This window comes from Lepisma saccharinum, chromosome 5 (genome assembly GCF_977018435.1).
Source record: "Lepisma saccharinum chromosome 5, izLepSacc3.1, whole genome shotgun sequence".
Classification (NCBI taxonomy): Eukaryota; Metazoa; Arthropoda; class Insecta; order Zygentoma; family Lepismatidae; genus Lepisma; species Lepisma saccharinum.
Window position 1 is genome coordinate 9540205 of NC_139233.1, and position 25258 is coordinate 9565462.

The 25258-nt window shown below is 39.2% G+C and overlaps 2 protein-coding genes across 6 annotated transcripts in view; both read right to left on the bottom strand.

Moving 5' to 3' along the window:
- The window catches only part of LOC145988206 (UNC93-like protein), a 39614-nt gene extending 37752 nt beyond the window's left edge, over window positions 1-1862 (bottom strand). Inside the window, exon 1 of the mRNA XM_083123043.1 lies at window positions 1763-1862. Coding sequence (XP_082979169.1) covers window positions 1763-1800 — 38 coding nt within the window. The 5' untranslated portion in view covers window positions 1801-1862. The remainder of the gene's footprint in view (window positions 1-1762) is intronic.
- Window positions 1863-3184: 1322 nt separating this feature from the next.
- Window positions 3185-25258, bottom strand: part of LOC145988207 (UNC93-like protein) — a 52257-nt gene continuing 30183 nt past the window's right edge. For all 5 annotated transcript variants that reach the window (XM_083123049.1, XM_083123047.1, XM_083123046.1 and 2 more), the window contains 5 exons: window positions 19059-19747; window positions 17424-17643; window positions 10215-10377; window positions 6851-7118; window positions 3185-3511 (listed from right to left, as the gene is read on the bottom strand). In XM_083123049.1, coding sequence (XP_082979175.1) covers window positions 3240-3511; window positions 6851-7118; window positions 10215-10377; window positions 17424-17643; window positions 19059-19731 — 1596 coding nt within the window. In that variant the 5' untranslated portion in view covers window positions 19732-19747 and the 3' untranslated portion in view covers window positions 3185-3239. The remainder of the gene's footprint in view (window positions 3512-6850; window positions 7119-10214; window positions 10378-17423; window positions 17644-19058; window positions 19748-25258) is intronic.

The following is a 25258-nucleotide window of genomic DNA, read 5'->3' on the forward strand; positions in this document are numbered from 1 at the left end:
CATGGCTTTGCTTTCATGATAAATCATTTACATAAATTAAAGAGAAAACAGTCATTGATTTGTATGCAAACACCAGGTCGGCTGAGAACACGTATTGTTTACGAACTGTTCAAATGAACAGCTGATTCATCCGTCCTGTACACTGCTGTCACCAGGTGTACAAACATTGATCTGAATCGCCCACAAATATCTATAACGAGGGTGGCGAGGCATTTAACATAAAATTTACTCATTGTATACATGAATTAACATGTTGGACCGAATGATTACATTAAAAAAAACAACTCCTATGACCACATACGTCATAATACCAAAACCCGGCTAGTTGGGTGCACTTTTTTACTCTCTCTGCGTCTAGTTGTTTACCCGGTGCAACACCAACTCGTCTGCTTCGTTGATTTGGTGTCAAGTAGTGCATTTGGTGTCCACACCGTTTGCACCACGTTCTGGATCGGCGTAATGTGTGGTGTATGATCACGTGGTGAATGCTAACTAATCAAATGAACGTTTAAGGCAGCAAACAGGCATTTCTTGAATCATCTGAACCTGAACACCGCTATCCGTCTACTTGTTTGAACGTTATGGCCTTGCATCAACCTGACACTGGGATACACCTGCACTACACCAAAACGCACGGCCATGAAAATAGGCGGCTGGGCAGAATTATGCTGGTGCCACATGTGGGAAATGCTGGGACAAAAGTCGCTGTTTCCCGCGCACTGTATGGCAACGTCAACCGGACTGCGTTGCCTAGTTCGAAGTCTCACCGACCTCTCTCCGGGGCACTTTTGTGTCATCCCCGACCTTTCGAGCAAATACTGTCAGTTTGTATCACAACTCTGCAACGAGATCATTCATTCCTTTAAACCTCCGAACACACGGGGTTCTGCTCCGACGCAGGAACAGCGTGAACTTCTACCACGCGCCTAATTCCATGACCGTGCGTTTAGTGGCAAAAAGTGCAACGAACTAGCCGGGGCCAATATGCTTTTATGAGTGGAAATATCATGTGCATAGGCGTAGCTAGAATTTTATATTTGGGTGTGCACAAAGAAAAAATGAGGTATTGTACCTTTTTAATAGCATATTTTGCAACACAATCACTTGGCTCTTTACCTGCACTGATGTTTGTAAAGGAATATAAATTCACTAAATGACAGTGTTGAAAATTTCTGAATGTATGTAATAGAAAAAAATCAAATTGCATTGAAATTACACACATACAAAATGTTCATAAATGTTACAAACAAATACATCAAAATACACGTCATCTATAACAAGAGACGTCTGTCAAAAGGTACAATGTTCTTAAACTAGTCAATAACTTCATTTACATCAATAGACTAAGCTTTTTCCTGTTCCACAAATAGCAAGAGCAGGGCTTCCAATCTATCCTGCCTATGAGTTGCTCTTAATTTAGTTTTAACTTAAGTAAGCTTGGAGAAAGCTCTCTCTCACACGTGCAGCTTGTGACAGGTATAGAAGAAAAGCGCTGCAGTACAGAGTAGAATGCAGTAAATATCTTTCTCCAATGACATAAAAAAATCGAAAAACTATATACACTCGTTTCATCAGCGATAATTCACACGTTTGTACCAAGTAATGACATTTTCATCTTCTTACAAACTGCCGCTTATTTTCTCTCTTATTGAAATATCCGTCTCTAATTCTCTTTGATAAAGCAGCCCATTAGGGTGTGCCTAGGTACACCCGGCACACCCCGTAGCTACGCCTATGATCATGTGTGTTCGTAGCGACTCACCAATTCCGTTCCAACTGCGTCTCTTCCATCTGAACCATTCTTCAAAGTGTTGACCCTCAGACGAAGAGAGAAGGACGACCTTGTACTGATTCACAATCAACAATACATAGAAGATAAATCAACCTTTAAGATATCACGCTGAACAATTGCTTTGAAGACCATTGTTGAAGCATCGAGCACTAAAGAACCACAAACTGAGCTTTGGAGGCGAGCATTGGGTGGTCCCGTTACGGTTGCAGACGTTATCGCTTGTAATATTGGCCACTTGCTGCCCGGCGGTTGGTTATCAAGATAACTCCATGTTCGTGTCAAGGTGATAGTAGATACAGGTGGCGAGACGTGTGACATTTGCTTTATAGCAGGTGGACTGAGCATTTCGACCTAAATCCTTCGATTGTGGATGTCGTTAAGCTCTGAAGTGAAAGTACATATCACTCGTGGCCTGAATGGTCCAACGTGCAGGTTGTGATCTGGATTTTGGTGTTGGAGTTTCCCTGATAGCGTGGTCGCCTTGTAATCAAGGCGTTTTTGGTATGATGCTTGTGATGGTATCTAGACGAGACGAAACGGGCCTTGGGACACGCATAGTGGTTTGGACCCCATTTTAAACTACAGGCCCAGTCCCGATTAGTTTATTTGTGCATAAAGTGGACTTAAACTCGATACTCGTCTCGATTTGTGAATGCCTGCCTCATTCTGAGCCTCGTATCGAATCTTGGAAACATGAAGCATAAGGAATCTATGCAAGTTTTGCCACTCAAACTTACACGGAGTACAAAGATTAATCAGGAAACTAACTTTTCTCAAACTCTCGATTGAGTTACTTTACTTCTCTTTCCTGCCACTTTTCGTTAATTGCGAAGATGAAGATGAGTGATGATATTATTAAATTAATGAAGGGGACTCACGAAGAACACCCATGCGAAGGTCGGGATTGGAACCAGTGACCGAATAAAAGTCTTGAAGGTGGATAGGTGTTAACGTGGGACGATTATATCCGAGAGTCTCGTTCTGGGCCTCGTTTGGACAAGTCTCGAAAGATCTGATCTCGTTCTCGTATAGATTTTTACGAGACGAGATGAGTCTCGTTCTCGTATAGATTTTTACGAGACGAGATGAGATCGAGGCTTGTCTCGTCACCTTACCATCTCTCCGTCAGGATAAATGGGAGGAACAGATATACACATGTGAGAATAGGGCAGTGATGCAAAGAAACAAGGTGAACAGAAGCCACGTGACTCTGCGCATGCGCAATACCTTCAAAGTTTCATATGTTCCTAGCCACTTCCTTCAGCATTGCTCCTGATACTTCATGACCACACCTCATATTTCTTTACCTGCACATTCAAAAAAAGACTGCCACCTATTGTGCACAAACAGAATGAAGAAAAAAAAAAGAAACGTTTTGTACGATCGACGAGACGGTTGGCGTTTATTTTACGTTTTAAATAAATATTACAGAGTTCGAGTGTTTAAATCAGAACTTTGTGCAAAATCCTTCTTCGTTGTGTTTCTGTGCCTCCACTTCCTTTTCTTTTTTCGTCTTCTTCTTCTCTCTCGAGTGGACGATTTCTACGAACACGTAACCGACAACCCCGCAGCACAGGACACCCATCATGACGTACAACTTCATCGTCGTGCAGAGAAACGTGCTGTATGCGTATGCCACCACGAAGCCTGTCGATTCCCACAACCGGAAGTTGCTGAACGCTGCTTCTTTGTTTTTGCTGAACAGGATGCCATAGAGACCTGTTTTGGAGACAGAAAATAGTCATTCATTGATTTCATAATGAATCATGTGAGCATATCCCTAATGCCTATCCAGTTCAATGAAAATTTAGATATCTCTTTCTTCTGCGAACATTGGTCGTGAATATATAAACATCATGCCTGATGGGCTACGCCGTCACCAGACCTAAATCTTTGAAATCCTTTACACAATCAAAGGTGTGCAAGAGTAAAGTCAATGAGACAATGAGTTAATTAATTGGAGAAATACAACAGCAAGCAACACATGATCTGACATGCTGGACGTCATGTTTAGTTACATCGGATTGCAGTACATAATTTATCGTTCATTCATTCAAACACGTGTGCAATGGCACAATAAAGAGACTTTTTCTATCATTGAAATGGATACTGACTTTTGAAACACCCTGTATTTCTAACATTATGTACATTGCTTGTTCACGTCTTTGTCTATTATTATACAGCTTTACAAATAACATGTTAATGTGATTTATCACAATACGTAAACCTATCGTTACTCATATGTAAATGTAGCAGTGACGTCATCAGAGAATATCAACAGAATGAGCTCAAGGGTAGTGGATGAATTTTTTTCAGGTGGGCACTGATTCGGTGGTTATAGCTACTAATGCTAATTTTGATTTGTTTAAAAAAATCTGTACAACAACCAAGTAATACAGCAGTGAGAGAATTAGTTTCTCGGAGGAACTGAATGTGTGGTCTTCCTTCCGTTTTAAAGATTCCTTATAGTTATACAATATACTACTACTGCTGCTACTATACTAATACTACTAGAGGAACATAACCAAATCTGGACCCCACTCCCTAAGCCGGACCCCCTTCCTGTTTCCGTAAGTAGGTGCTGCCGCGTGGTGGCAATGGGCGAAACATATCAAGAATAATGAAAATATTGTGTAGGGAAGTATCAGCAGAACGTCCAAGTAGCAGGTGCTGTAGTCGGCCATGACTTGTTTTTGTGTGAATGAAAGTTTGTACATCGATGCACAACAGTGGGAAGTTTGCTAATTAAGAGAGAGGTAAGTAGGAATCTTGTTACAATTTAGACACTAGTAAGTATTGTACTTTGAAATTACGGTAATGGTTTGTTTGAAGATACGTGTGGTTTTATTGTATAAACAATAAGACTCCACGAGTAAAATGCCCTAAAATGCCCTCAATGAATGCCTAACATTACAACTGTAATTGAAGCAAAGGGTCGTTACTCGTTAGTAAAATCCTTTTACATACTGTTTCAGATGTTCAAGGGAAAAGTCAATGCAGGTGGGAGAAAGGGCGATTGACGCAGTTAGGATATTGGTAGTCTATATTATATTACTTTTGTACACCCATATTCTTTATGCAAGCTCAATAAATGTAATTCATTTATTACATATCATATATTTACATTTCTTTGCGTCTTTTTCAATTTTTGGCAACTTTTTCTCCATTGTTACTTTTCGTCCCTTTTTACATAAATGTTTACTGGCAAAGCATCATGCGCTTTAAGGTGGATTAAGTTACTCAAAACTTTAGCAAACATATCAAAGAACCCATTTTATTAAATTTCTAATAGAAATAATATGCCATAATGACACCAGGGATGAAAAACAAAACGGGGGTTTTATTTTGGTCACTTTCCTCTGCTAATAATAATCCTGTGAATGAACACGTAGACCCAGCGACATTTCCTTGCATTCCACCCTCCCTCTTCCAAAAAAGCAAACGTTTCCTTTGCACGCTGAGATGGCCCTTACTGCAGGACAGAATGTTTATCTGGTACAGTTGCAGCAGAAGACCTTGCCAGCCATCACGTGAGTACTTTCATCCACTGAGAGGAGAGCCTGAGACAGTGTATGCTTTCTTTTCCGCCAATTAGAGTTCGCCGTTACCTTTAGTAGCTGAATAAGATAAACATGGTTGCCACATTCACCGCGGAAGGGAGGAGAAGGCAAGCGACACACAGGAAGTAGCTATTTCAGATGGCGAGCGGAAAAGAATTTGACCTCTAAAGGCTTGAATGACCCATATTATTTGCTTACTCTTTTCAAGGATTCGTGCAACAGTGCAGTATGCATTTGGCAACAACACGTAGACGATAGACCAGTCAATGGCGGGAACTGTACCAGAATAAACAATCTAGCCTATATGCAGGTTGATCCGTTTGATATGTCTGAAATGACTGAAGACTGTAAACCTCCTCACTCGAAACGTACATCCTTTCTGCTTATATTACAACAAACTGCTCAGAGATATGTGTATTAAGGAAGAGAGGGACAATTTCTTCAGGTCTTTCTCGCTGGGGCAGCTGCCGATCACTGTTGCCAACTTCACTCTTTTGGAGCCACGTCTGGCTCTTTCGTGCACTCGTTTGGTTGTGAACTGTGGCACCCGCCCTCTGCCCCACTATGATGCCACCACTGGCTCCGGCCCATAAAGATCAACTTTTGTCATGATTATACATTTTGCATGTGACATGATACACCCACCCCCTCTTACCTCCCCAGCTTTTTTTTATATATTGCGCCGTGCATTAGGTGAAGATGACATTATTGTTATTCGGGAATCCTTTATTTTCGATTTCATATGAGCATCATTGGATTATTGAGATGGGTAATGGCGCCAAATCTAGGCGGTGAAAGGTAAGAATAAATTGCCATCCCTTTAAAGCTAACGGTAACAGCAGCGCCCTCACCCCTCTGACACCTAAAATTACCCTAGGAGGCACTTTGTGCAGCCTTCGCTAATCTAGCTTCTTGAAAGTCATCTTTAGCTCTATCAATGGTGAAATTTAGCTCTTTTATGCACACCAGGTTTGGCAACACTTCTAGGATGACCGTAGGAGGCAAGGAGAAATGCATTAGGTTTATAGGACCATTATTTTATTTTGTTCTCTCGGGCATATCAAACATCCAATATCGTCAAAAAGTACATGGACGGAAAAGGACACGTTGAACTATGTCATAGTAGAAGCAAAAGTCGAAACTCCCATTTCATTAGCCGTAATTTGAAGTTGAAGTTGATTTCCCATAAGGAATACATGGTATTCTGTAAATACTTATTAATCATGTTTTTCAAACATCGTGTCTAGCTTACTAATCAACTTGAAGAACAGTTTCCACTTACAAGATGGAGATACATTCTTAATCTCTTGCATACTAATCCCTTTATTAAATATCAGTGCTCATTCCGACGATATTGAAATAAATGCACAACTGGTGCGTAATTGTCCCTCTTCGCCTTAAAATCTTCAATATAACGGTTTACTTTTCTGACATGTCAAAGGGATCACCCTGTATATAGAGAAATCTACATGTAGATACGCACAGCACATCCACTTACCGTTAACTTGTGTCTGCCACACGGCGTCAGCAACACCCCACAGACCGGACATGGTGAAGAAGATGAAGGGGCTGTCAGGGCTAGGTCGCCACATCAAAAGGGCCGCCAGCAGCGTGGAGTGAAGCACCGCCCCCAGCATGATGACAGGGTTCCGGCCAATGTACTTCACCACAGACCCAAACACCACCGAACAGAGGCCGTTGATGATTCCCATGCATACCATCACGAACCCCACATGGGGGATTCCCCATGCACAGGACACGTATGCCTAGAAAATACAGGATCATGTAGATATCAGTGACACAAAGCTATATCTGTCTACTGGTACCAGAACCCTCATATCAATTAAGGCCTAATATGTAATACCCTTAAACACTTCCTTTTTAATCTTTATCTGTATTTATTTTCTCTTTCCATATTCTTTAATTTTGTTTCTCTTTCTTTATCTGTACCATTTCCTTCTACTTTTCCTCTTTATCTCTTCTTCAATTTGGCAACATCGCTTTCCTACTCCAGTTTGTTTGCTTCTACTTCAAGAGAAACCCGCCCGCTTGGGTGTTTCTTTTAACAAAGAGTACCGCTCCCTTTGTTAACCGCTGGGGATATAATGAACGCGCGGACTTTTAAATGAAGCAATTTGTAGCTTAGTTGTACGTACCATTAGGTTGAACGTAATGTGCAAAGATAGGGAACGAGAAAGTTTGTGTGGGCTGCCTTGTTTCATGAGGTTTCTGGTTCAAATACCGCCTGGTTATCTTTAGTGTCGCAAGATAATTTCATTTAGGTGTTCATAGCTAAAAGATTCCCCCCATTTCGTTTTTCTTTCTATTTTCGCTCTCATTCCTTTTCTTCTCTTTTTACAGCATTTCGCTCTTTTTTTCTCTATCCCTTTGCTTTATCTGTATTTACTTATATTTCTTTTTCTATATCGTTTATCTCTCAACTTTATGTCATTCTCTTTATTCTTACCTCTTTCTCTCACAATCCTCTCTCCTTTTCATGTCTTTTCTCTTTCAAATCTCTTTATTTTTCTGTTTCTCTCTCTATTACAATTTTGTCCTTTGTGTCTATTCTTACCTTCCCTTCTCTTTCTGTTTCTATCCCCATTACCTATATACGTATATACTTCTTTTCTCTTTACAGGGATGTAAAGAACAACCTTTCGTAACAATCCATAAATAATAGAATAGGAAAATATCAGTATTAAAAAAACTCCAATCCCAGACGGTAATGAAAAACCTAAGGAATGCCTTATCAGACATTACTCAAGATATTACGTTACACTTTAATGAAGGAAGTCAAATGTTAACTCCTAGGCTGCATTTTGCATGCTAACAAGAAATAGACAATGAAGGCTAAATTTCATGACAACACTATTCTTCTTTTGTCACTTTAATTTTTTGCTATTGAATAAACTAGCAGTAATTCGTAGGAGCTTAATAAGCTGTTGTTTCTATTAGAATTTCTTAAGTAGACATTTGTGGTTCCATCTAGCGGTGAGAAATTAAGCTATTCGTATATCTTTTTTTAAATTTTATATCGTATCTTTGCCTTTTAGGTTAAATGTGTCAATATGGTTTAATAATGATTAGATGCATTTTATGAAACAACATTGACGCAAACAGAAATGAAACTCCAAAGCCAGGACTCGAATCTGGAACCTTAGGATTCGTTGCACTCGGAAGTGGGGAAAGATAAACAAATAGGTTATTGGCATGGAAAATTTTTCATCTTTCCTCTCACTCAACGCACACACACACACACACAAAGCAGTGACATCTTCAGAGATATTTCTTCGGGGGAAGAGGATTCAAATCGTCGTGAATATCATGTTTCTTTTTACTTTAATCCCATATTCATCTCTCTTTCTCTTAATTTCCATATTCTATCTTCCCTTGCCACTCTTTTCTTCCAGGTTTCCCTTATTCTATTCTTGCACGTTTCCTTACTCTCTCCCTGTCTTTCTCTCTCTATTTTTTTCTGCTTTCTATCTTACTTACTCTCTTTTATATCATGCTTCTTTTACTTATTCCTTCCACGTTTATTTTCTCTCTTACTTAATCTTCATATTTTCTATGTGCGTCTCTATATCTTCTTCTGCTTCTCTCTCTTATATTATATTTTCATCTTTCTCTCTACCATTTTTCCAACTTTTCTATCTATTTCCCTTTCTTCTTGTTTCTCTATGTTCCTCTGGCTTCTGTTCTGCCATTCTGTCTATTTCCCTTTAACTCTCTCTCTCGTTCTTTCTTTCTTCCTCGACTTATAAATCTTTCTCTTTCTTCCAGTTCCCTATATCTTACTATCTTTCCATCTCTCTTTCCACTATTTCCTCTCTCTACTTCCCTCTGTCTCTTTGTCCCTCTCTCCCTCTCTCTGTGTATGATTATCTCTGTTTTTACCTGTTTCTTTATTCTTCCTCCATTCTACATTTTCTATTTCTGTCTCTCAATCCTTCTCTTTTTCTTCATCTCTTATGGGTAATTCTACGATTAGGGGGACAATTTGAAGTCCCAGCTCTGAAACAATGGTTCTAAGCTTGTGGAGTAAATCTAAAAATTTTCCCATTATCTAGGTTTACAGCCCCACATGTCCCTCAAATTATCAGTATGGTGATTCTTAATATCATGTAAAGGAAAGGCAATCAAAACTACAATAGAATTGGGATGCTAATAAACTTTTCCCCTAGATCCTATGTCATCAGCACAGCCAAATTTTAATTTGAGTTTTGGAATGCAGGGATATTATTTTGCTTCAGACGTATGACAACACTATTTGAAGCTACGTTAAGTGACCATGTGCTTTTGAGGAATAATGTTTGACTTACTGGATTACAAATACTTTTCTTCTGAAACCAAGGCCAGTATGTAGTCATTAGCATAATTCAGCAGGCTAATAAAAAAATTATAAAATTTAAATTTACTTGTTAAATGATTTGAAACCAGAAGCCCAAAGCTGGGGGTAATTCTACTCAACATACTAAAGAGGAAAAAAATGTCTGGTTTGCCATTAGCATGCACACGACTAGAGTCATTAGCATGGAGCATGAATTTATCAATAATTAAATAGAACGTTATTAGTGAAAATTCAGTTTTCCTGCATATATAGCATAAAAATATTACATATCTAGTATCAAGAAGAAAAATAATTCATAACTTTTCGATCCTAATTTTTTTTTCTGTCAAAAGTGTCATCTTTTTTTTAAATCATCCTAATTCTTCTGAGGTTCTTCTTGTAATTTCAATGATACTCATATCGTAACATACCCCTCCCCCCTCTCTCTCTCGTTGGTGATGCCCTTGCACACAAGAATGGTGGACTTATTGGTGTAACTGAATAACAAGAAAAGGCTTATTATATTTACCTGAGTGAAGTCCGCGCCTATGAACGCCTGCTCCATGCCTATCCAGATGGTCAGAGGGATGAGGAGCAGCTGGTTCTTGTCCTGTAGCTGGTAGAGCGTGGCAGCCAGGAGCTTGAACCCCCCGAGAGCAGACATCTCCTTCCGCCTCTGCTTCTCGCCATACCTGGGGGAAATATGTCACTTTTGAATGGATATCTAAAAGCAACTTCAAATGTTCTATTCTTGTAAGTACTTGCCCCGTTTATTTATTTCCGTAATTTTTGAAAAAAATATATTAGAATAATTAATGAAGAAGACTTGGATGGGCAGGCCATGTGGCACGAATAGGAGAGGAAAGAAGAGTTGACAGGATTCATGTTGGGAAACCTGAAGGTAAGAGACCTGTTGGAAGGTCAAGACGAAGATGGAGGACTAACGTTGAGATGGACCTAAAGGAAATCGGTAGGGATGGAAATTCCATTCCCGGGATTTCACGCCCTGGATGTGACCACCAGCATTGGTGGATTTTATACGTACAATTGTAGTTGCACTATCATGTTCCAAAGTAACGGAATAATTTCAACTTTCATCCCTGACCCGACAATGAACCACACAGTCACTTACTGACAAATGCCGTTACACGGCGTACATCTTGGTCCTTATTGCTTACATTTAATTCTCTGAAGTCACTGGTATACGCAGGATTTTATATCGGAAAGGGCTGGAATTACAAAGGTGGCTGCGTCCCGGGCAGGCGGAATACACAATGAAATTATTCACAATTACCATTTATAGCATCCGTTTTAAAAGTTGTTCAAAGACAAAAATGATTACAGGGGGTTGTTTTAAAGATGGTTTTTAGCTATCACTTCCGTTTTTACAGAGTTCTTTAATGCTTTCAGTTAAAAAAAAATCATTTTATCAAAAGTTCGGGAGGGGTTGTAGCCCCATCAGCTCATCCTGCGTACACCAGGTTCTGAAGTATAGTACTGTATTTAGTAAATTAACAATGTTTTCCCTTTGCCTTGTACTAGCACAGTTGAACAGCCATGATATTTCTATGTTTAGAAAATAATATATTTATAAATTACATTTTGCGTATTCAGTTCGAAAAACGTCGGGACAGGAACTAAAAGGAATAGACTGTCCGTACTGAATCTGGACGTCTGGTAGCCTTGCATCAATAGTTTTACAACTAAATTTAGCAAATATTGCAGACTGCAGACTTCCAGAAACAACCCATTAATTTACTCAGTGAGAAAACTCTAAAAAAAAAAATGTCAATGTTGTTTTCGTAGTTTTGTTTATAGGTTCACATTAAAATATTTCATAGTGCGAGTAGGGACCATGGCTTCCTTGTCCCTCTTTCTGAGTATGGGCCTGTGATGCACAGTAAAAGTGGCTTGGAGCCAGCTAGAGTGAATGAAATACTAAGGAGCAGTAGTGGCGATTGTCTGCCAAAACTGAGGGGGCAAACATAGTCTACTTTCTCTTGGTTAACAAGATTTAGAATTAAGAGGCCATAGTACGGAGGGAAAAAATGTCAAAAAGTGGGGAGGTTGCTCCCACCCCCAATCGCCGTCACTGCTAGGGAAATATATCCTGCTTCCCCCTTCCCCTCCCCCAGCATAGTACCAAGGTGTAAATTTTTTCTTTAGAAAAATGTATACATCTTGAATTTTATATTATTTTAAGGGGACATATCCCCCAAAATTCTGATGGCACCGTCCGTGCCATTATTCCCTCCTGTGGGCACCCCTGTTTTGTACAGCAAACCATAAATACGTGACGTCATAACACTGAAGTTTGGTGCTCTCAGCACTTGTCACCAGAAACTAGTTTCTAACATATAGTTGATTTAATGCTCCAGAGATGGCGTTACTGAGCCTCATGCAGATTAGACGTGATCTGGATTACCGCCACATGTTAATTCTAAATTCAAAATATGAGTTTTGAGCTAGCTATTTAAAGCAAAATTACATACTAAAATCATGTTTTGAGAAAGAGCTTAATGTCAAAGGAGTGGTAACTATATAATATGCTCTCGCAATTAACAATTGACAGTTAAATATTAGCGGGTTCATTTTATCATACGTTTAGTTTCGAAAGGACCTGACTATCTGATGTAAATCAAGTTGTATCGTGAAACGCGTACGAATGTTACCGCCAAAGAATATAATTCGTTAAGTTTCTTGCATAGAGTTTAAATACTTGGGCTTTGTAGTGGTTTAAAAGAATGTAAGTGACTATGCTTTCATTATAATGTAAGAAAAACATAATATAATCATTCACTATATGTCTCTTTCATAAAAAAGAAATGTATTTACACCTGCAGGGGATAGTGGTAACAAAAAAGGTTCCGAGAGAGCGGAAAGAATCGGTGTGTACGTAAAGGATTTTGTCTGCCGAAAAAAACCGCCGTTACAAGTATATTTTGCAATGTTAAAGTGATATGTACAATTAGTTGGATTCTGTAGTGTCCAGTGTTTACAATCCAGGAAGATGGATCTTGTGAATATTACATCAACGCCAAAAAAAGGATTTTCTAGTGATGTTTGTTTGAGGCAGTACCCTTCTTGCTTGACTGGTCGGCCATAAGGTAAGGCAAAACGATTACTTGGTGCTTTGAACCAGAGGAAGTGACTCGAAATTACATTTTATATATTGTCCGTGATGCCATAGTGTTAAAGTCATGTCAGTGGCGTACTGTTAAAATAATAAAAAAAGCTATTTGTATATTTAAATCGTTCATGTACGTACAAATGCAACCGAATTTTATTGCCGGAGTGACAAAAGTCGATACGTCTACATTACGTGAAAGTTACGACTAAGATGGCGACATAATCTATTTTTATATACTCAGATATTTCTGACTCGAATAGTGGATAAAGCAATCTTGTGACTTACAAAGCTTGCAAAGCGCCAACTTCACATAAAAATTTTGGGAGCAGGGGAGGGAGCAAGATTTACATATTTTTTATATATAATATATATACTTTTTGAAGATTTTTGGGGCGGCTGAAAGTCCTAATAACTAAAGATCGAATTATTTATTTTCCATAATCAGAAAAGTGGAACGAACATTAAATATCTAGAATAAACAAAATACGTATATGCTTAATAAGTATACGCAAAATAAGGCTATTTTGATAATGGGGTCATGCACAACTTAGGTATTTTAGGGATGTGCCGAAGCCGATTACATATGTATGAAAATCGGCCGAAATTGACACATCGGCAAAAATCCGATATTTAAACCGGTACAGATTATACTAGAGTTTTTACCTTCTAATAAGTTTTATATTCTAGTTTTGTAAGATTTATTAAAAATTTGGTTATGATTCGTCATTATTGTAGAGTTTTTGTAATAAAATTATTGCAAACTTTCATTCAGAGGATCAACCTAACTATAAATCGGAAATAAATCAGTACATTGCCGAACCAGGATCTGCTGTTGTATTGGAAATCCAAAAATGAATATTCAAACCTGAAGCAAGTGCTGAGAAAATACTTGGGCATACCTGCTGCATCAGTATTCAGTGATTGAGTGTTCAGTGTTGCTGAACAGATTTGCGATAAGAGAAGAAGTAGGTTACTTCCTGAAGTGCTTCCAAAACTCGTGTTTCTGAAGTTGAATCTGGCAGAACAGGAATTCATTTTGCATTTCAAAGAACTGCTTGTGTACTAATGTTAAATCTCTTGAGTATCCATGTTCTTCTTAAAGGTTCACATAACATTTTGTAGATGCAAATGTACATTCGCATCTCTTGAGAATATATATATGTATATACATATGATATGCAATAGAAATGTACATAGCAAATGTATTTTTGTCATGCTGAAAATAACATCCCATTTCTGTTTAATAATCTTATGTATCGGAATCGGTTAAATATCGGCATCTGTATCGGTTCCAAAAATTATCGGTGAGTACATCGGCATCGGTACATTTTCAGCTTCGTCACATCCCTAGGTATTATTAACCTTGTTATAATAACACAGGACATATTATTTATTTATTGAACAGATTGTTTATTGTTCATAACAGGGGCGGCGTAAGGGCCGGACGATCCGGGCGCTGACCTCGGGGGTGAGGGGGGGGGGGGGCAAAACATTATATCTGATTTCACAAGCTTGGCTATTCGTTCGTTTGTTTGAGTTTATTTTTAAGCCCACTTGATGCAACGAAAGTTTAATCGCGACTGGACCTACAGTTTTAAGTAGAATGCGAACCACTATGTGTCTCCACCAGGTGCGTGGCTATTTGTTTTTAAAAGCAGTTTGATTTATTGTTGACAAGAATTAATTGAAGTTACTGCTGCAAAACATAATAAGTATATTGTAAAGTCTTGTAGCAGTTTGAGCTAAGAGATTACTGTTATTTCGATGCAATTATGTAGGTATTAAATTAACACATAGGCCTACCTACAATAAGCGGGTTCTTTAACAGTAACACTTCAAGTATTTTAAAAGTAAATTATTATTTTTCGTCATTAAAACTGTAAATATATATCATAGTCATGTTTCTCTTATTGAAGGAAAGTAGACAAAGTTGGAGGACCACGGTAGAGAGAGGGGGGAGGGGTAGAAATAGGGGTCCCAAAAGTCAACCTACCAAGGTGAAAATTTTATCTTGAGCCGCTTCTGGTTCATAATTTGAGAGCTTAATTATACAAATATATTTCAGAAAGTAGAGTGAAAACTATAATGTCCATGAACAGTTTTATTGGCAGAGTTTACTAGCGAACGCAAGATTTTTTTCTGAGACGGTATGGGATTGTAAAAGTGGCTAGCATGTATCTGCATTACAAGTAAGGGCAGAATACACTATATAAAATATTTCGTAATTACAATTTCTAACATTTGTTTTTAAGTTGTTCAAAGACGAAAAAAGTATTCGGGGGTCAATTTGCGTCAATTTCCCGGTTATTTACTGCTATCATTTTAAAATCTTGATTTTCGCAAAATTTTACAACAGATATGAATGCGATATTTTAAATTTACAATGAACACTATTACTAATGTTTGAGGGAGGGGAGAATATTTGCTTGAATTCTATACTGGGATGACTTCTAAAGTTTTGAGTCATTGCTTTGATTTTCTTTTGTTTGCAATTTGATTATTTGTCTATTATCAGTGGCGGCGATGGGATTCCAAAACCTGGGGGCAAGGTTGACAAAAAAGTCGGCCGGGGGGGGGGGTAAACCGTTCCCACGCCCACCTAATCGCCGCCACTGGCTAATATGTTGTTCCACTGAATTCTATGTGATTCACCTCCCCCCCCCATGCTATCCTTGACCTATCCGTCACGCCTTTATTTGTGTACTGCTTGTGTTGATCTATCCTCTTCTCCAGATGGCTTCCTGATTTTTGTATATAATCTCTCCCTCGTTGTATGTAAAACATGCATTCTTTGCTAATTTGTACGCTATTTGCTGATTTGGTGCTTGATAGTATGTTCATTACTGCTGAATGACGTCCTGTGTTGACATTTTAAACCAATTAATGCCTTTTGAATCAGTTCTTGTATCTCTTTTGTTACTTCTGGTGTAGTGTTGTGCGATTTCGCTTCAGGCGAAATGAATACGTTTTGGTTGCTTAGCCATTTTTTTAAAATCATTTTTTATTGTAACCCTAGTGGCCGCGGTGGCTCAGTCGGTAACGCGTCTGACTACCATGCTAAAGGTCCCGGGTTCAATCACCGGCCGGTTCAAATCCGGGAACTTTTCTAACAATGGAAGCGGCCCCGGCGCCCACCCAGCGTCGAATAACATGGGTACCTGGGGGTAAAGGCGGTCAGGGGCGTGATGCTGATCACATCACCCCCACTCACGACCGGATCAAGAAAGTGTGGAGCGTTACCCCCACACCCCCCTACACGCCTTCATGGCGTGGTGCTATGCACAGGCGAGCACTTACCTTTTTTATTGTAACCCTTATGCAAGTGTACTTCAAAACAGGCATTTTTGTTTAATAGATTCTGGCATTTTTGTCCTTTGCAGGCAGTTGGGATAAATGTAATAACTCATCTGAGACAAATGATAAAATGCTGGGGTAAATAACATTGTTTTTAGTACATTTCAAGCTAAATTTTATGTCCCGTATGTTTTGTTTTGCCATATATAATGCAAAGGACTGAACTTTAGGACCAAAACTGATATTCCCCTTTCGACACAAATTAATTTTTAGGATTTTTTTTAGGAAGAGAAGGCCGTAATATCAGAGCTATAATTTTTCAAGAAGGAAGATATACGTCCAAAGCTTTGATAGAAAATATTTGAGCTCTGTTACTGTTAATTCAGCTCCAATATCTATGGTTGCGGACCTAATCAAAATTTTGATATATGCAGCACAAAGAGTACTAAGTGAGCGTAAAAAATTGAATTTGATGATCCAGATAACAAAGTTACAACAATGGCTAGCACCTCGCGCTACTGCGCCAGTGGTCCCGGGTTCGAATCCCGGCCTGGGCATGGATGTTTGTGAGTGTCCATTTATCAATTTCATCATATCATCACTCATCCACATCTTCGCAAATTAGCCAAAAGTGGCACAAAATGCGAAGTAAAATAAAGCAAATCAATAACAAGAATCATGGAATTGTGAAGTACTTTTCGGTGTCTGCTAACAAATGAAAACAAAAATCAGTATGATAACATAGTCTGCATGCATGAAAAACACTATAGAAAATGTGTTACGTGTATTACGCTTTACAAATGTAGCAAAGTTTGACTTCATTTGTCTGTGAAACATGTAGGCTGCAGATGTTAGTAATTGTTCTTGGTGAAATGTGTAAATTATATGCATTCATCAACCTTAATGCAAGTAAAAAAAAGGTAAAGTGCTCCCCTGTGCTTAGCACCACGCCATGAAGGCGTATAGGGTGTGTGGGGGTAACGCCCCACACTTTCTTGATCCGGTCGTGAGTGGGGGTGATGTGATCAGCATCACGCCCCGGACCGCCTTTACCCCCCCAGGGTTTCCCCCAGGTACCCATGTCATTCGACGCTGGGTGGGCGCCGGAGCCGCTTCCAACGTTAGAAGAGTTCCCGTATTTGAACCGGCCGGGGATCGAACCCGGGACCTTGAACATGGTAGTCAGGCGCGTTACCGACTGAGCCACCGCGGCAGCAATGCAAGTAAAAAGAATAATAATTTCTATATTCATTAATTTCGTTATTTACATGCAGTGGGACCACTTTTCATGGTGTGACCCTATTAATATTGTACCTGGTGAGTGGATCCAGGAAGACGCCGATGATGGCCGCCGCCGCCAGGATGCAGCACAGGTAGATGATGATGATGGTGTAGATCTCGTGGTCAGGAGGTCTCTCCAGGTTCTCGTTGTCGTCGAGATTCCCGGCGGGGCAGAAGGAGGAGCCACACAGACTCAGCTCCTCATTCGTCACCTCCGTCTCGTTCGCCAATGACGCTGATTCCGATGACATCACTGGGAAAAAAAGACATTTCACTTGAAATTGTAATCATTGATTAAATCTCTGATTCTTGAAGTATTCTCGTGTAGATATGTTACCCGGAAGACAAGACTGATTGTGGAAGTAGGAAAAAGTCGGGGAGAAAATATTAGAGAGCAAGGGAATAAAGTTGAATTAGCATGCAATGTCAATTGGACATTATCCATTGTCTAGGGTTTTCAACTATACTTAGTCTAACACTGTTTCTTCTCTCGGCTGCACATGAACCAACTACCCTACGGTGGCCTCTGGAACCGATACCGACGTATGAAAACTGTAACAATTAAAAGTTGTTGAAATAAATTGATTAATATTCACAAAAAAATAGAGAAAGCAAATATTAGTTAATTTTTGAACATGAATGTACTGTACATGAGTTGAAATTACTAGTGTACTTGAAAAATGTTCATTTTTTTTAATATAGTGTGAGTAAGATGGCGTCCTTGGTTTTGCACACATTGTCGGAGTCTCAGAGTAAATCCGCCCATGACGTTATGCTGACATATTGGTAACCTTTTTCCTGCCTGTCCTCCATGGCTATGACCCAGATGAAGAAACACTCTTCCAGCAAGATGGTGCAACTAGCCATACTGACAGAGTGTCTATGGATGTGCTTAGACTCGCATTTCATGGTCATCTCATCAGCACATTCGGCGATATTCCGTGGCCTGCCCGTTCACCCGATTTGTCAGCTCCAGACTTTTTCCTTTGGGGTTACCTCAAATCCAAAGTATTCAAGGACAACCCTGCAAGAACCAGGGATAATTTGAAGGAGCGAATTCGGCAAGAGATCCACAACATTCCGTTGGAGATGGTACGAAGCGTCATAGGCGGATTTACTCTGAGACTCCGACAATGTGTGCAACACCTAGGACACCATCTTACTTACATCATATTATAAAAATGAACATTTTCAGATACACTAGTAATTTCAACTCATGTACAGTACATTCATGTTCAAAAAATAAATAATATTTGCTCTCTCTATTTTTTGTGAATTTTTAATTTTTTTTCGTTTGACTGCCTCAACCTGTATTAGTGGGTGAGTATTCCTCTCCAATTTTAAGCATCAATTTACCAGAGATTTGCTTTAAAATGTTAAAAAATTACAACAGAATATAAAATTTCCTGTTTAAATCGGAAAATATGGTTTCTTTCACGTGATATTGGTACAAAATCAATGTAAACTTCGAATTTGTAATCATTTCCAGAATAATTAGACTCCGCTAACGATCAAAATACCGAGAAAGTATCGGCCGGTATCTGTAAATAACATCCAGCTGATATTTTCCGATATCGACACACCAGCACTGGTATAGGTTCAGCCTTAGATGTGATGCTAATAGTAGCGTTACTATCGTTGGAGCGATGCTATGAAGCTGAGACTCACCTAGAGACGAAATGAGGTTCCCCCACAGCTCCGCCGTCTGCCAGGCCAGGAAGAAGAACCCGAAAAACCGCACAATGATGGCGTCCACGCACTGGTCCGTGTTCTTCGCGTACACCGCAGCGGCCTGGGTGAGGTACGTGCCCTTGGCGGCCCACATGGGCGCGGCGCCGAGCCCAACGATCACGGCCGTGGGCATGAGGGTGTAGAAAGCCGGGAACATCTGGGAACCGATGTAGGGGGCGTAGCAGAGGAGGGAGATGCAGAGGGTCCACTTGACGGTGAGCCTCTTGATGACGAAGGTCGGGACGAAGATGCAGGAGATGAGGAGAGATGCGTAGATGACGGATAGCGAGGATGTGCCAAGTCCGTTCTCGGCGTTGATGGAGCTTTGTAGATTCGCCGTGCCCTGGAACGCCGTGAACTGGACCATGAAGGCGAAGCTGATGACCCCTACGTTCTTCAGTATTCTCCATTTCTCCTCTGGGTCTATGTCCTTGGTGGAGTTCTGGCTGCCATCTTTGTCCTCGTCGGGACTCTCGTCTGCCTTCCTCGTGCAGAGTGTCAGCCCCTGTAGACTTAGGACCTGCCTGGCCAGCACGCTCGACAGATTGTCCCCCGCCTTATTGTCGACCGCATCGCCACTGGGGCTAGGGTTGTCGTGTGGTAGAACCATTACGAAGTGCCTTCACCTGCGAACAGCAAGACAATTACCAATTAGACATATTTGCAGCCTCAGATTTTAACCTATTTAAAGAGGTTATAGTCCTCAGAGACCCATGCTTAATTTAGTTATGGCAATTGTTAGGCAAGTACTTAACATCATAATCATAGAGTAGTATTCTATGTACAGGGTGTGTCAAAAGTCCCTTAATGCCTCCTATGAAATGTAAAGAAATTATGCTGGTTACAATTTGTCATGATAGAAACAGGTTAGGCCCAGGAGAAACCATTGTTTTGTGTGTTAAGTGCATCCTGCATGGTTTTGAGTTCAAGTTTTAAAACAATTAAAGTGATCACAACCTTTTAGGCTCATAGAGCAGGTTCAGCGGGGATATCTACATTTTAGCGTGTTATTCTTATGGGAAAAATAAAAACTCGTGTGGCACGGCGGCGAAATGTCGCTTGGATCCCAAACTTTGTGTGGGGTGTTTTTAGGTCCATTAGAGCCAACTAGTTACTTATATATATATATATATATATATATATATAATGCAAATTTTGGACCAGGCTAGCGTGACGACCTACACTTGTTTCCATAGCGTGAATGGCGTAAATAACATCCCCGCAAATGATAGATTAAGGAAGACAGTTCACAAAGGTGTTCTTTTCGGCGTTAAAATATATTTTCAACTAAAAATATATTTTTATGCCCCTACAATTGCAGACATAAATGCTAATCACTAGAAAAGTAGAAAGTGAATTACCACATTAGAAGAAAACCTTCATTAGCTGAATATTTCAACCACCGATTTACTATTACGCTAGCACTAAAGCCGGAGAGAAAATAGAGATATGTTGGTTATGCTACTCACCTATTTTAGACGCTGTTTACTGTGAACCGTGGTGCTTGTTTGCCGATAGGTTTGATAAAGGAAAAAATAATGATTGTAAAGGTTTAATTAAAAATATCAAAGAACGCGAAATGTGCTGAATTCAATTGAATGCATGTATAACATATAGTGCCTAGAAAAATCATAAAGATATTTAAGCAATGCTGCAACAAGGTCTGGATAAGTGGCGCGAAATCATTAAAATAATTGTAGATGTAATAATAACATTATCCACATGTAATTTGGCTCTCAGGGGACATCGACATCATAGACTTGTTAGCGAGGTATGACACAATATATACGTATTTATTTACGCTTTGTCTGTTGTCTTAACTTTTCGTACCAGTTTTTACATTGATTCCAATTACATGTATGTATTTTCATATTTGTATATAGCTAATATAAATGTAGGCGTGAATTCGTATCATAATTAATATTTTAGAGAGGAAAGCTTAAAAAAAAACATGTAGGGGCGCACAACTGAAAGTTGCGGGGGGGGGAGGGTTAGTTACGCTACTGCATGGCGTTGTTTGTTCTGTCGCGTACGCCAGGGTGCGAAATATTGGGGAAACAGGGAGAATTCTTCCCCACCAAAAATTTCCGCGGGGAACTTATATGAAGGGCCAGGGGGAAAAACGATGAATGTCGATTTTTCGCCCATTTTGAGATCGCAACGCCATCTTATAGTTCAGAAGCTGTACTATAAGAATGAGAACGGCCTTGGTTGGGAAACGATGAGAAGTGCCTGAAAAACGCATTATTATTTTGGCATATATTAACGTACTTATGAAAAGAAATACTTTGTTTTTCATTTCCTGGCAAATCGTCTCGAATGAACATTCATCGTTTTTCCCCCTGGCCCTTCATATGATAACAACGAAATAAGCAATTCTTTTTTACTTCAGATATACTTTACTAAGGATAATATCGAAAACACACACAAAATGACGAAGGATAATGTATGTGTCTGTATTCGTGAGTGTTTCATGCTTTCTCTCTCTCTCCCTCTCTCTCTCTCTCTTTCTCTTTCAGGAGAGCATTAACAGATCTATACCAATAAGAATATGTGCACCATGAAAGTAATACAAGAATACATATAAGTATGCAATCTAATTGATTTTTACTAACAGGACGTAAAAACTAAACAAGAAATGAATCGAGCAATTTCAACTATTTTTTAAATTTACTGGCATTTAATTAGTTTGCTACTTTATAAATATCTCATATAATAGTAACAAATTATTCCTTGATATGTATTTACTTATTTATATATTTTTAAATATTTAGTGACTCACTTTTAGATGTAGTATATTAACAAATATACGCATGTATATATTATGATAATATGTATTTGCGTGTGTGTGTGTACTTCCTCCCCCTCACCTGTCTCCAATGATATTGCACCCTGGTATATGCCAGTCCAAAGTGAATCCAGTGTTGCCATACCCTTACCATAAAGCCTATGGACGAAAGAAATAACACCAACTTACAACTCTTTCGACGTGCGTAACAAACAACCCACAACAATCTCTCTGGATTTCATGAAACAGATCTATCCCGATCGTTTCGAACGATATTCTGTGAAAAAATCAGGCGTGTGTCATTCTTAAATATCCCCCATCCAGCCCCATTAGTAATACAGCCAAACAACTCCAGTAAGTAGTGTAATTACATATGACGTCAGCTTGTTTTGGATCATCTCGTTACGTCAGTGAATAAATTATTCTAATGCAAGGGCATTCGTTGAACGACATGATTTTGTTTCTTTTTCTTCGGACACAACACTTTTTGTCTGAATTGAGCATTGTTGGGTACTGTACTTCTGAGAAAACACGTGTTTCCTGTCACATGACGTGAACGTGCACTTTTTCAAATGCCTCTGTTAATTGTGAAGTTTAAAGATCGGAGACATTCGAAACTTTGAAATCCGTTGCATGCATATTGGTGGTAATTGGTCTACACATTATTGTTCGTTAGACGCGTAACAAAACACACGAGACTATTGCATAATATTGTTGACCATCGAAGTTGTTCAAACATTGAGTATACTTTGCATTAAGCCTAATACAGGCTGTTTCAAAAGTAAACTTAGATATTTTAACGTAAAATACACTAATGTATTTTATGGGCCGATCCTGATATGTAGAACACGAGCCATTCCATGAGTGTCCATTGAAAAATGTTCAAGGAGTGGTAGGTCAAAAATCTAATGGTATGTAATGACGTCATATTTGCATGTCATCAGACGAAAAGAGAAAAGATATGGGAAAAGGCGATAGAAAAGAAGAGAGGAGGAAGCCAGATACAGAAAGGGTAAGGAGAAGAGAAAAATGAGAGACGGAGAGAAAGATAAATAAAGAAGTGAGAGAGAGAGGAGAGATATAAAGAAGAGAAAGATAGATGAAGAAGCAAGCAAGAGGAAAAGGAAAACAGAGAAAGAACGAGAGAAAAGAAGAGAAATCCGAAAGAGAGATTTGAACAGACATAAAGAAACGAGACAGCAAAAGAGGGAGAGAGAGAAGGGAAAGAAGAGAAGAATGCAAGCGACAAAGTGAGAAAGAGAAAGAACGTTAGAAACGATTAGAAACATGAAAATGGGAGAGGTAGAGAGAAAGAGAGAGAGAGAGAGAGAGAGAGAGAGAGAGAGAGAGAGAGAAAACGAGTGACAAAGAAACGATGAAGAAAAGACAGAGAATGGAAAGAAGAGAAATATGGATGAGCAAATAAGGAAGAAGCGAGAGAGAAAGAGATCTACAAAAACGAGACAGAGAGAGAGAAAGAACGAAAGACAGAATATATGTATAAATAAAGTGAAGACGGGAAGAGTAAATAGGCAAATTTTCCTTATTCAGGAATCAGTCAAATTCCCTGTTCCCCTTTTGCTCCCGACCTTCCTCATGGGCCATTCCAAATATTGTGTGTAACGATAAAAATATATTCTCTCTTCTCCTTTTGGTCCAATTTTAACTTTTCTGGAACTTTAGGAACGTTTCTCATAATTTCATTAGGGTTGAACCTAGATTATAATTTTAAAAGTAAGGTTTTGAATTCCATGTAGGCTAGAGCGTGGTTCAGGAAGGAAAAGCTTAAACAGAACAAGTAAGTCGACAATTTTTGCTACACTTAATAGCGTAAATTAAATGTTTCTGCTTTCAATAGGTTGGAATTGACTAGTCTTGCATTTGAGTGAAATCGTTAGTGAATGCGAACTAGCAGCAACAAGAGTGACAAACAAGAGACTCGAACAAGATGGCGGAACATCTGTTGTTACTTGAGGAACGCTAGGCTATTTTAAATTTTTTTATTTACTTATGTATTTACTTATTTAAAGACATGACACGACAGGCAAATGCACATTTACAGTGGCTTGTATTATTAAATTGTTTGTTGCACAGAGTATCGATAAGGTATGATAATATGTGTTAAAGTAATATAAAAGGTACAGTAAAACCTCGTTAATCCTGACTAATGGGGGGACAAGTTGACCGGTTTAACGAAAGTACGGATTAACTGAAATAACATAAAAGAACAGTAGAAAGTGCATTAGAACTCTGTTTATAGCAACAAAACACGTTTATTATGGTGTATTTAAAGGGCATAGGCGTAAATATACTATACAGTATAGTACAAAGTCTGCGGGAAACAGAATTTCATCAGTGGTTGACTGCCATTTCTTTTGGAAGTTCTCTTGTTGACTTCTAGCCACATTTAAAACCTTCCATTCTGCTTTTTTTTTCCTTTTGCCAGTCCGGATTAGGCGAAGTCTGGATTAACGAGGTTTTACTGTAATATGAAAAGGAAATAGAAAGTAGCAACCTGACAAGTGAGGTTAAATCTTACACAGAATATGACAATAATAGAAACAGAGAAAAGCAAGACAACCAAATAAAAACTAATGAGCCAACGAACGTTGAAAAGTGGAAGAGTTTTGAAGTGGAATTACAAATTTAAGAATGCGTGCGTAGTGCAACGAGAATAGAGGCATGAGTTTTCAACAGAAGGATGTGTTTTGTTGTAGAAAACCTGTTTGGGGGTGCACTTCGAAATACCCATTGCACAATCCTAGTGCACACTTTGGCCAATATTGCTCGGGCGGTATAGTTCGCCGATATCAGAAGGATTTTGACAACCACTTCTAATTATGGGAGTCAAACATAACTTATATACCTATATCTTAATGTCTGTATCAGGCTCGTACCCAGGGGAGGGTCCATGGGGGCCATGCCCCCCCACCTCGAGCCATAAAATTTTTAAATGTAAACCTACAAAAGCTACGACAATATCGTCGACGATTTTTCAAATTTGTACAAGTTTCAATTTTGTCCTTGCATAAATGAATGTGTTTGTTGCGTAGAGAGCCAGTCTCCGGAAGTCTGCAGTCTGCTATATTGGGTGCCTTTAGTTTTATAACGATTGATGCAAGGCCACCAGCAGTGGCGGCTATTGGCGGGGCATGAGCCGAGACCCGGTGGAGGCACATAGTGGTTCGGATCCCACGTTAAACTGTAGGTCCAGTCCCAATTAGCATGTCTGCAGTGGCGTCGCGTGCGGTTCGCATACGAGTGTTCACAATAATGTTTTTGTACTGAATGCAGATTTACTCCTCTTCCATGCAACTTCATCTTCAATTGAAAAAGTGAGAATAACAGC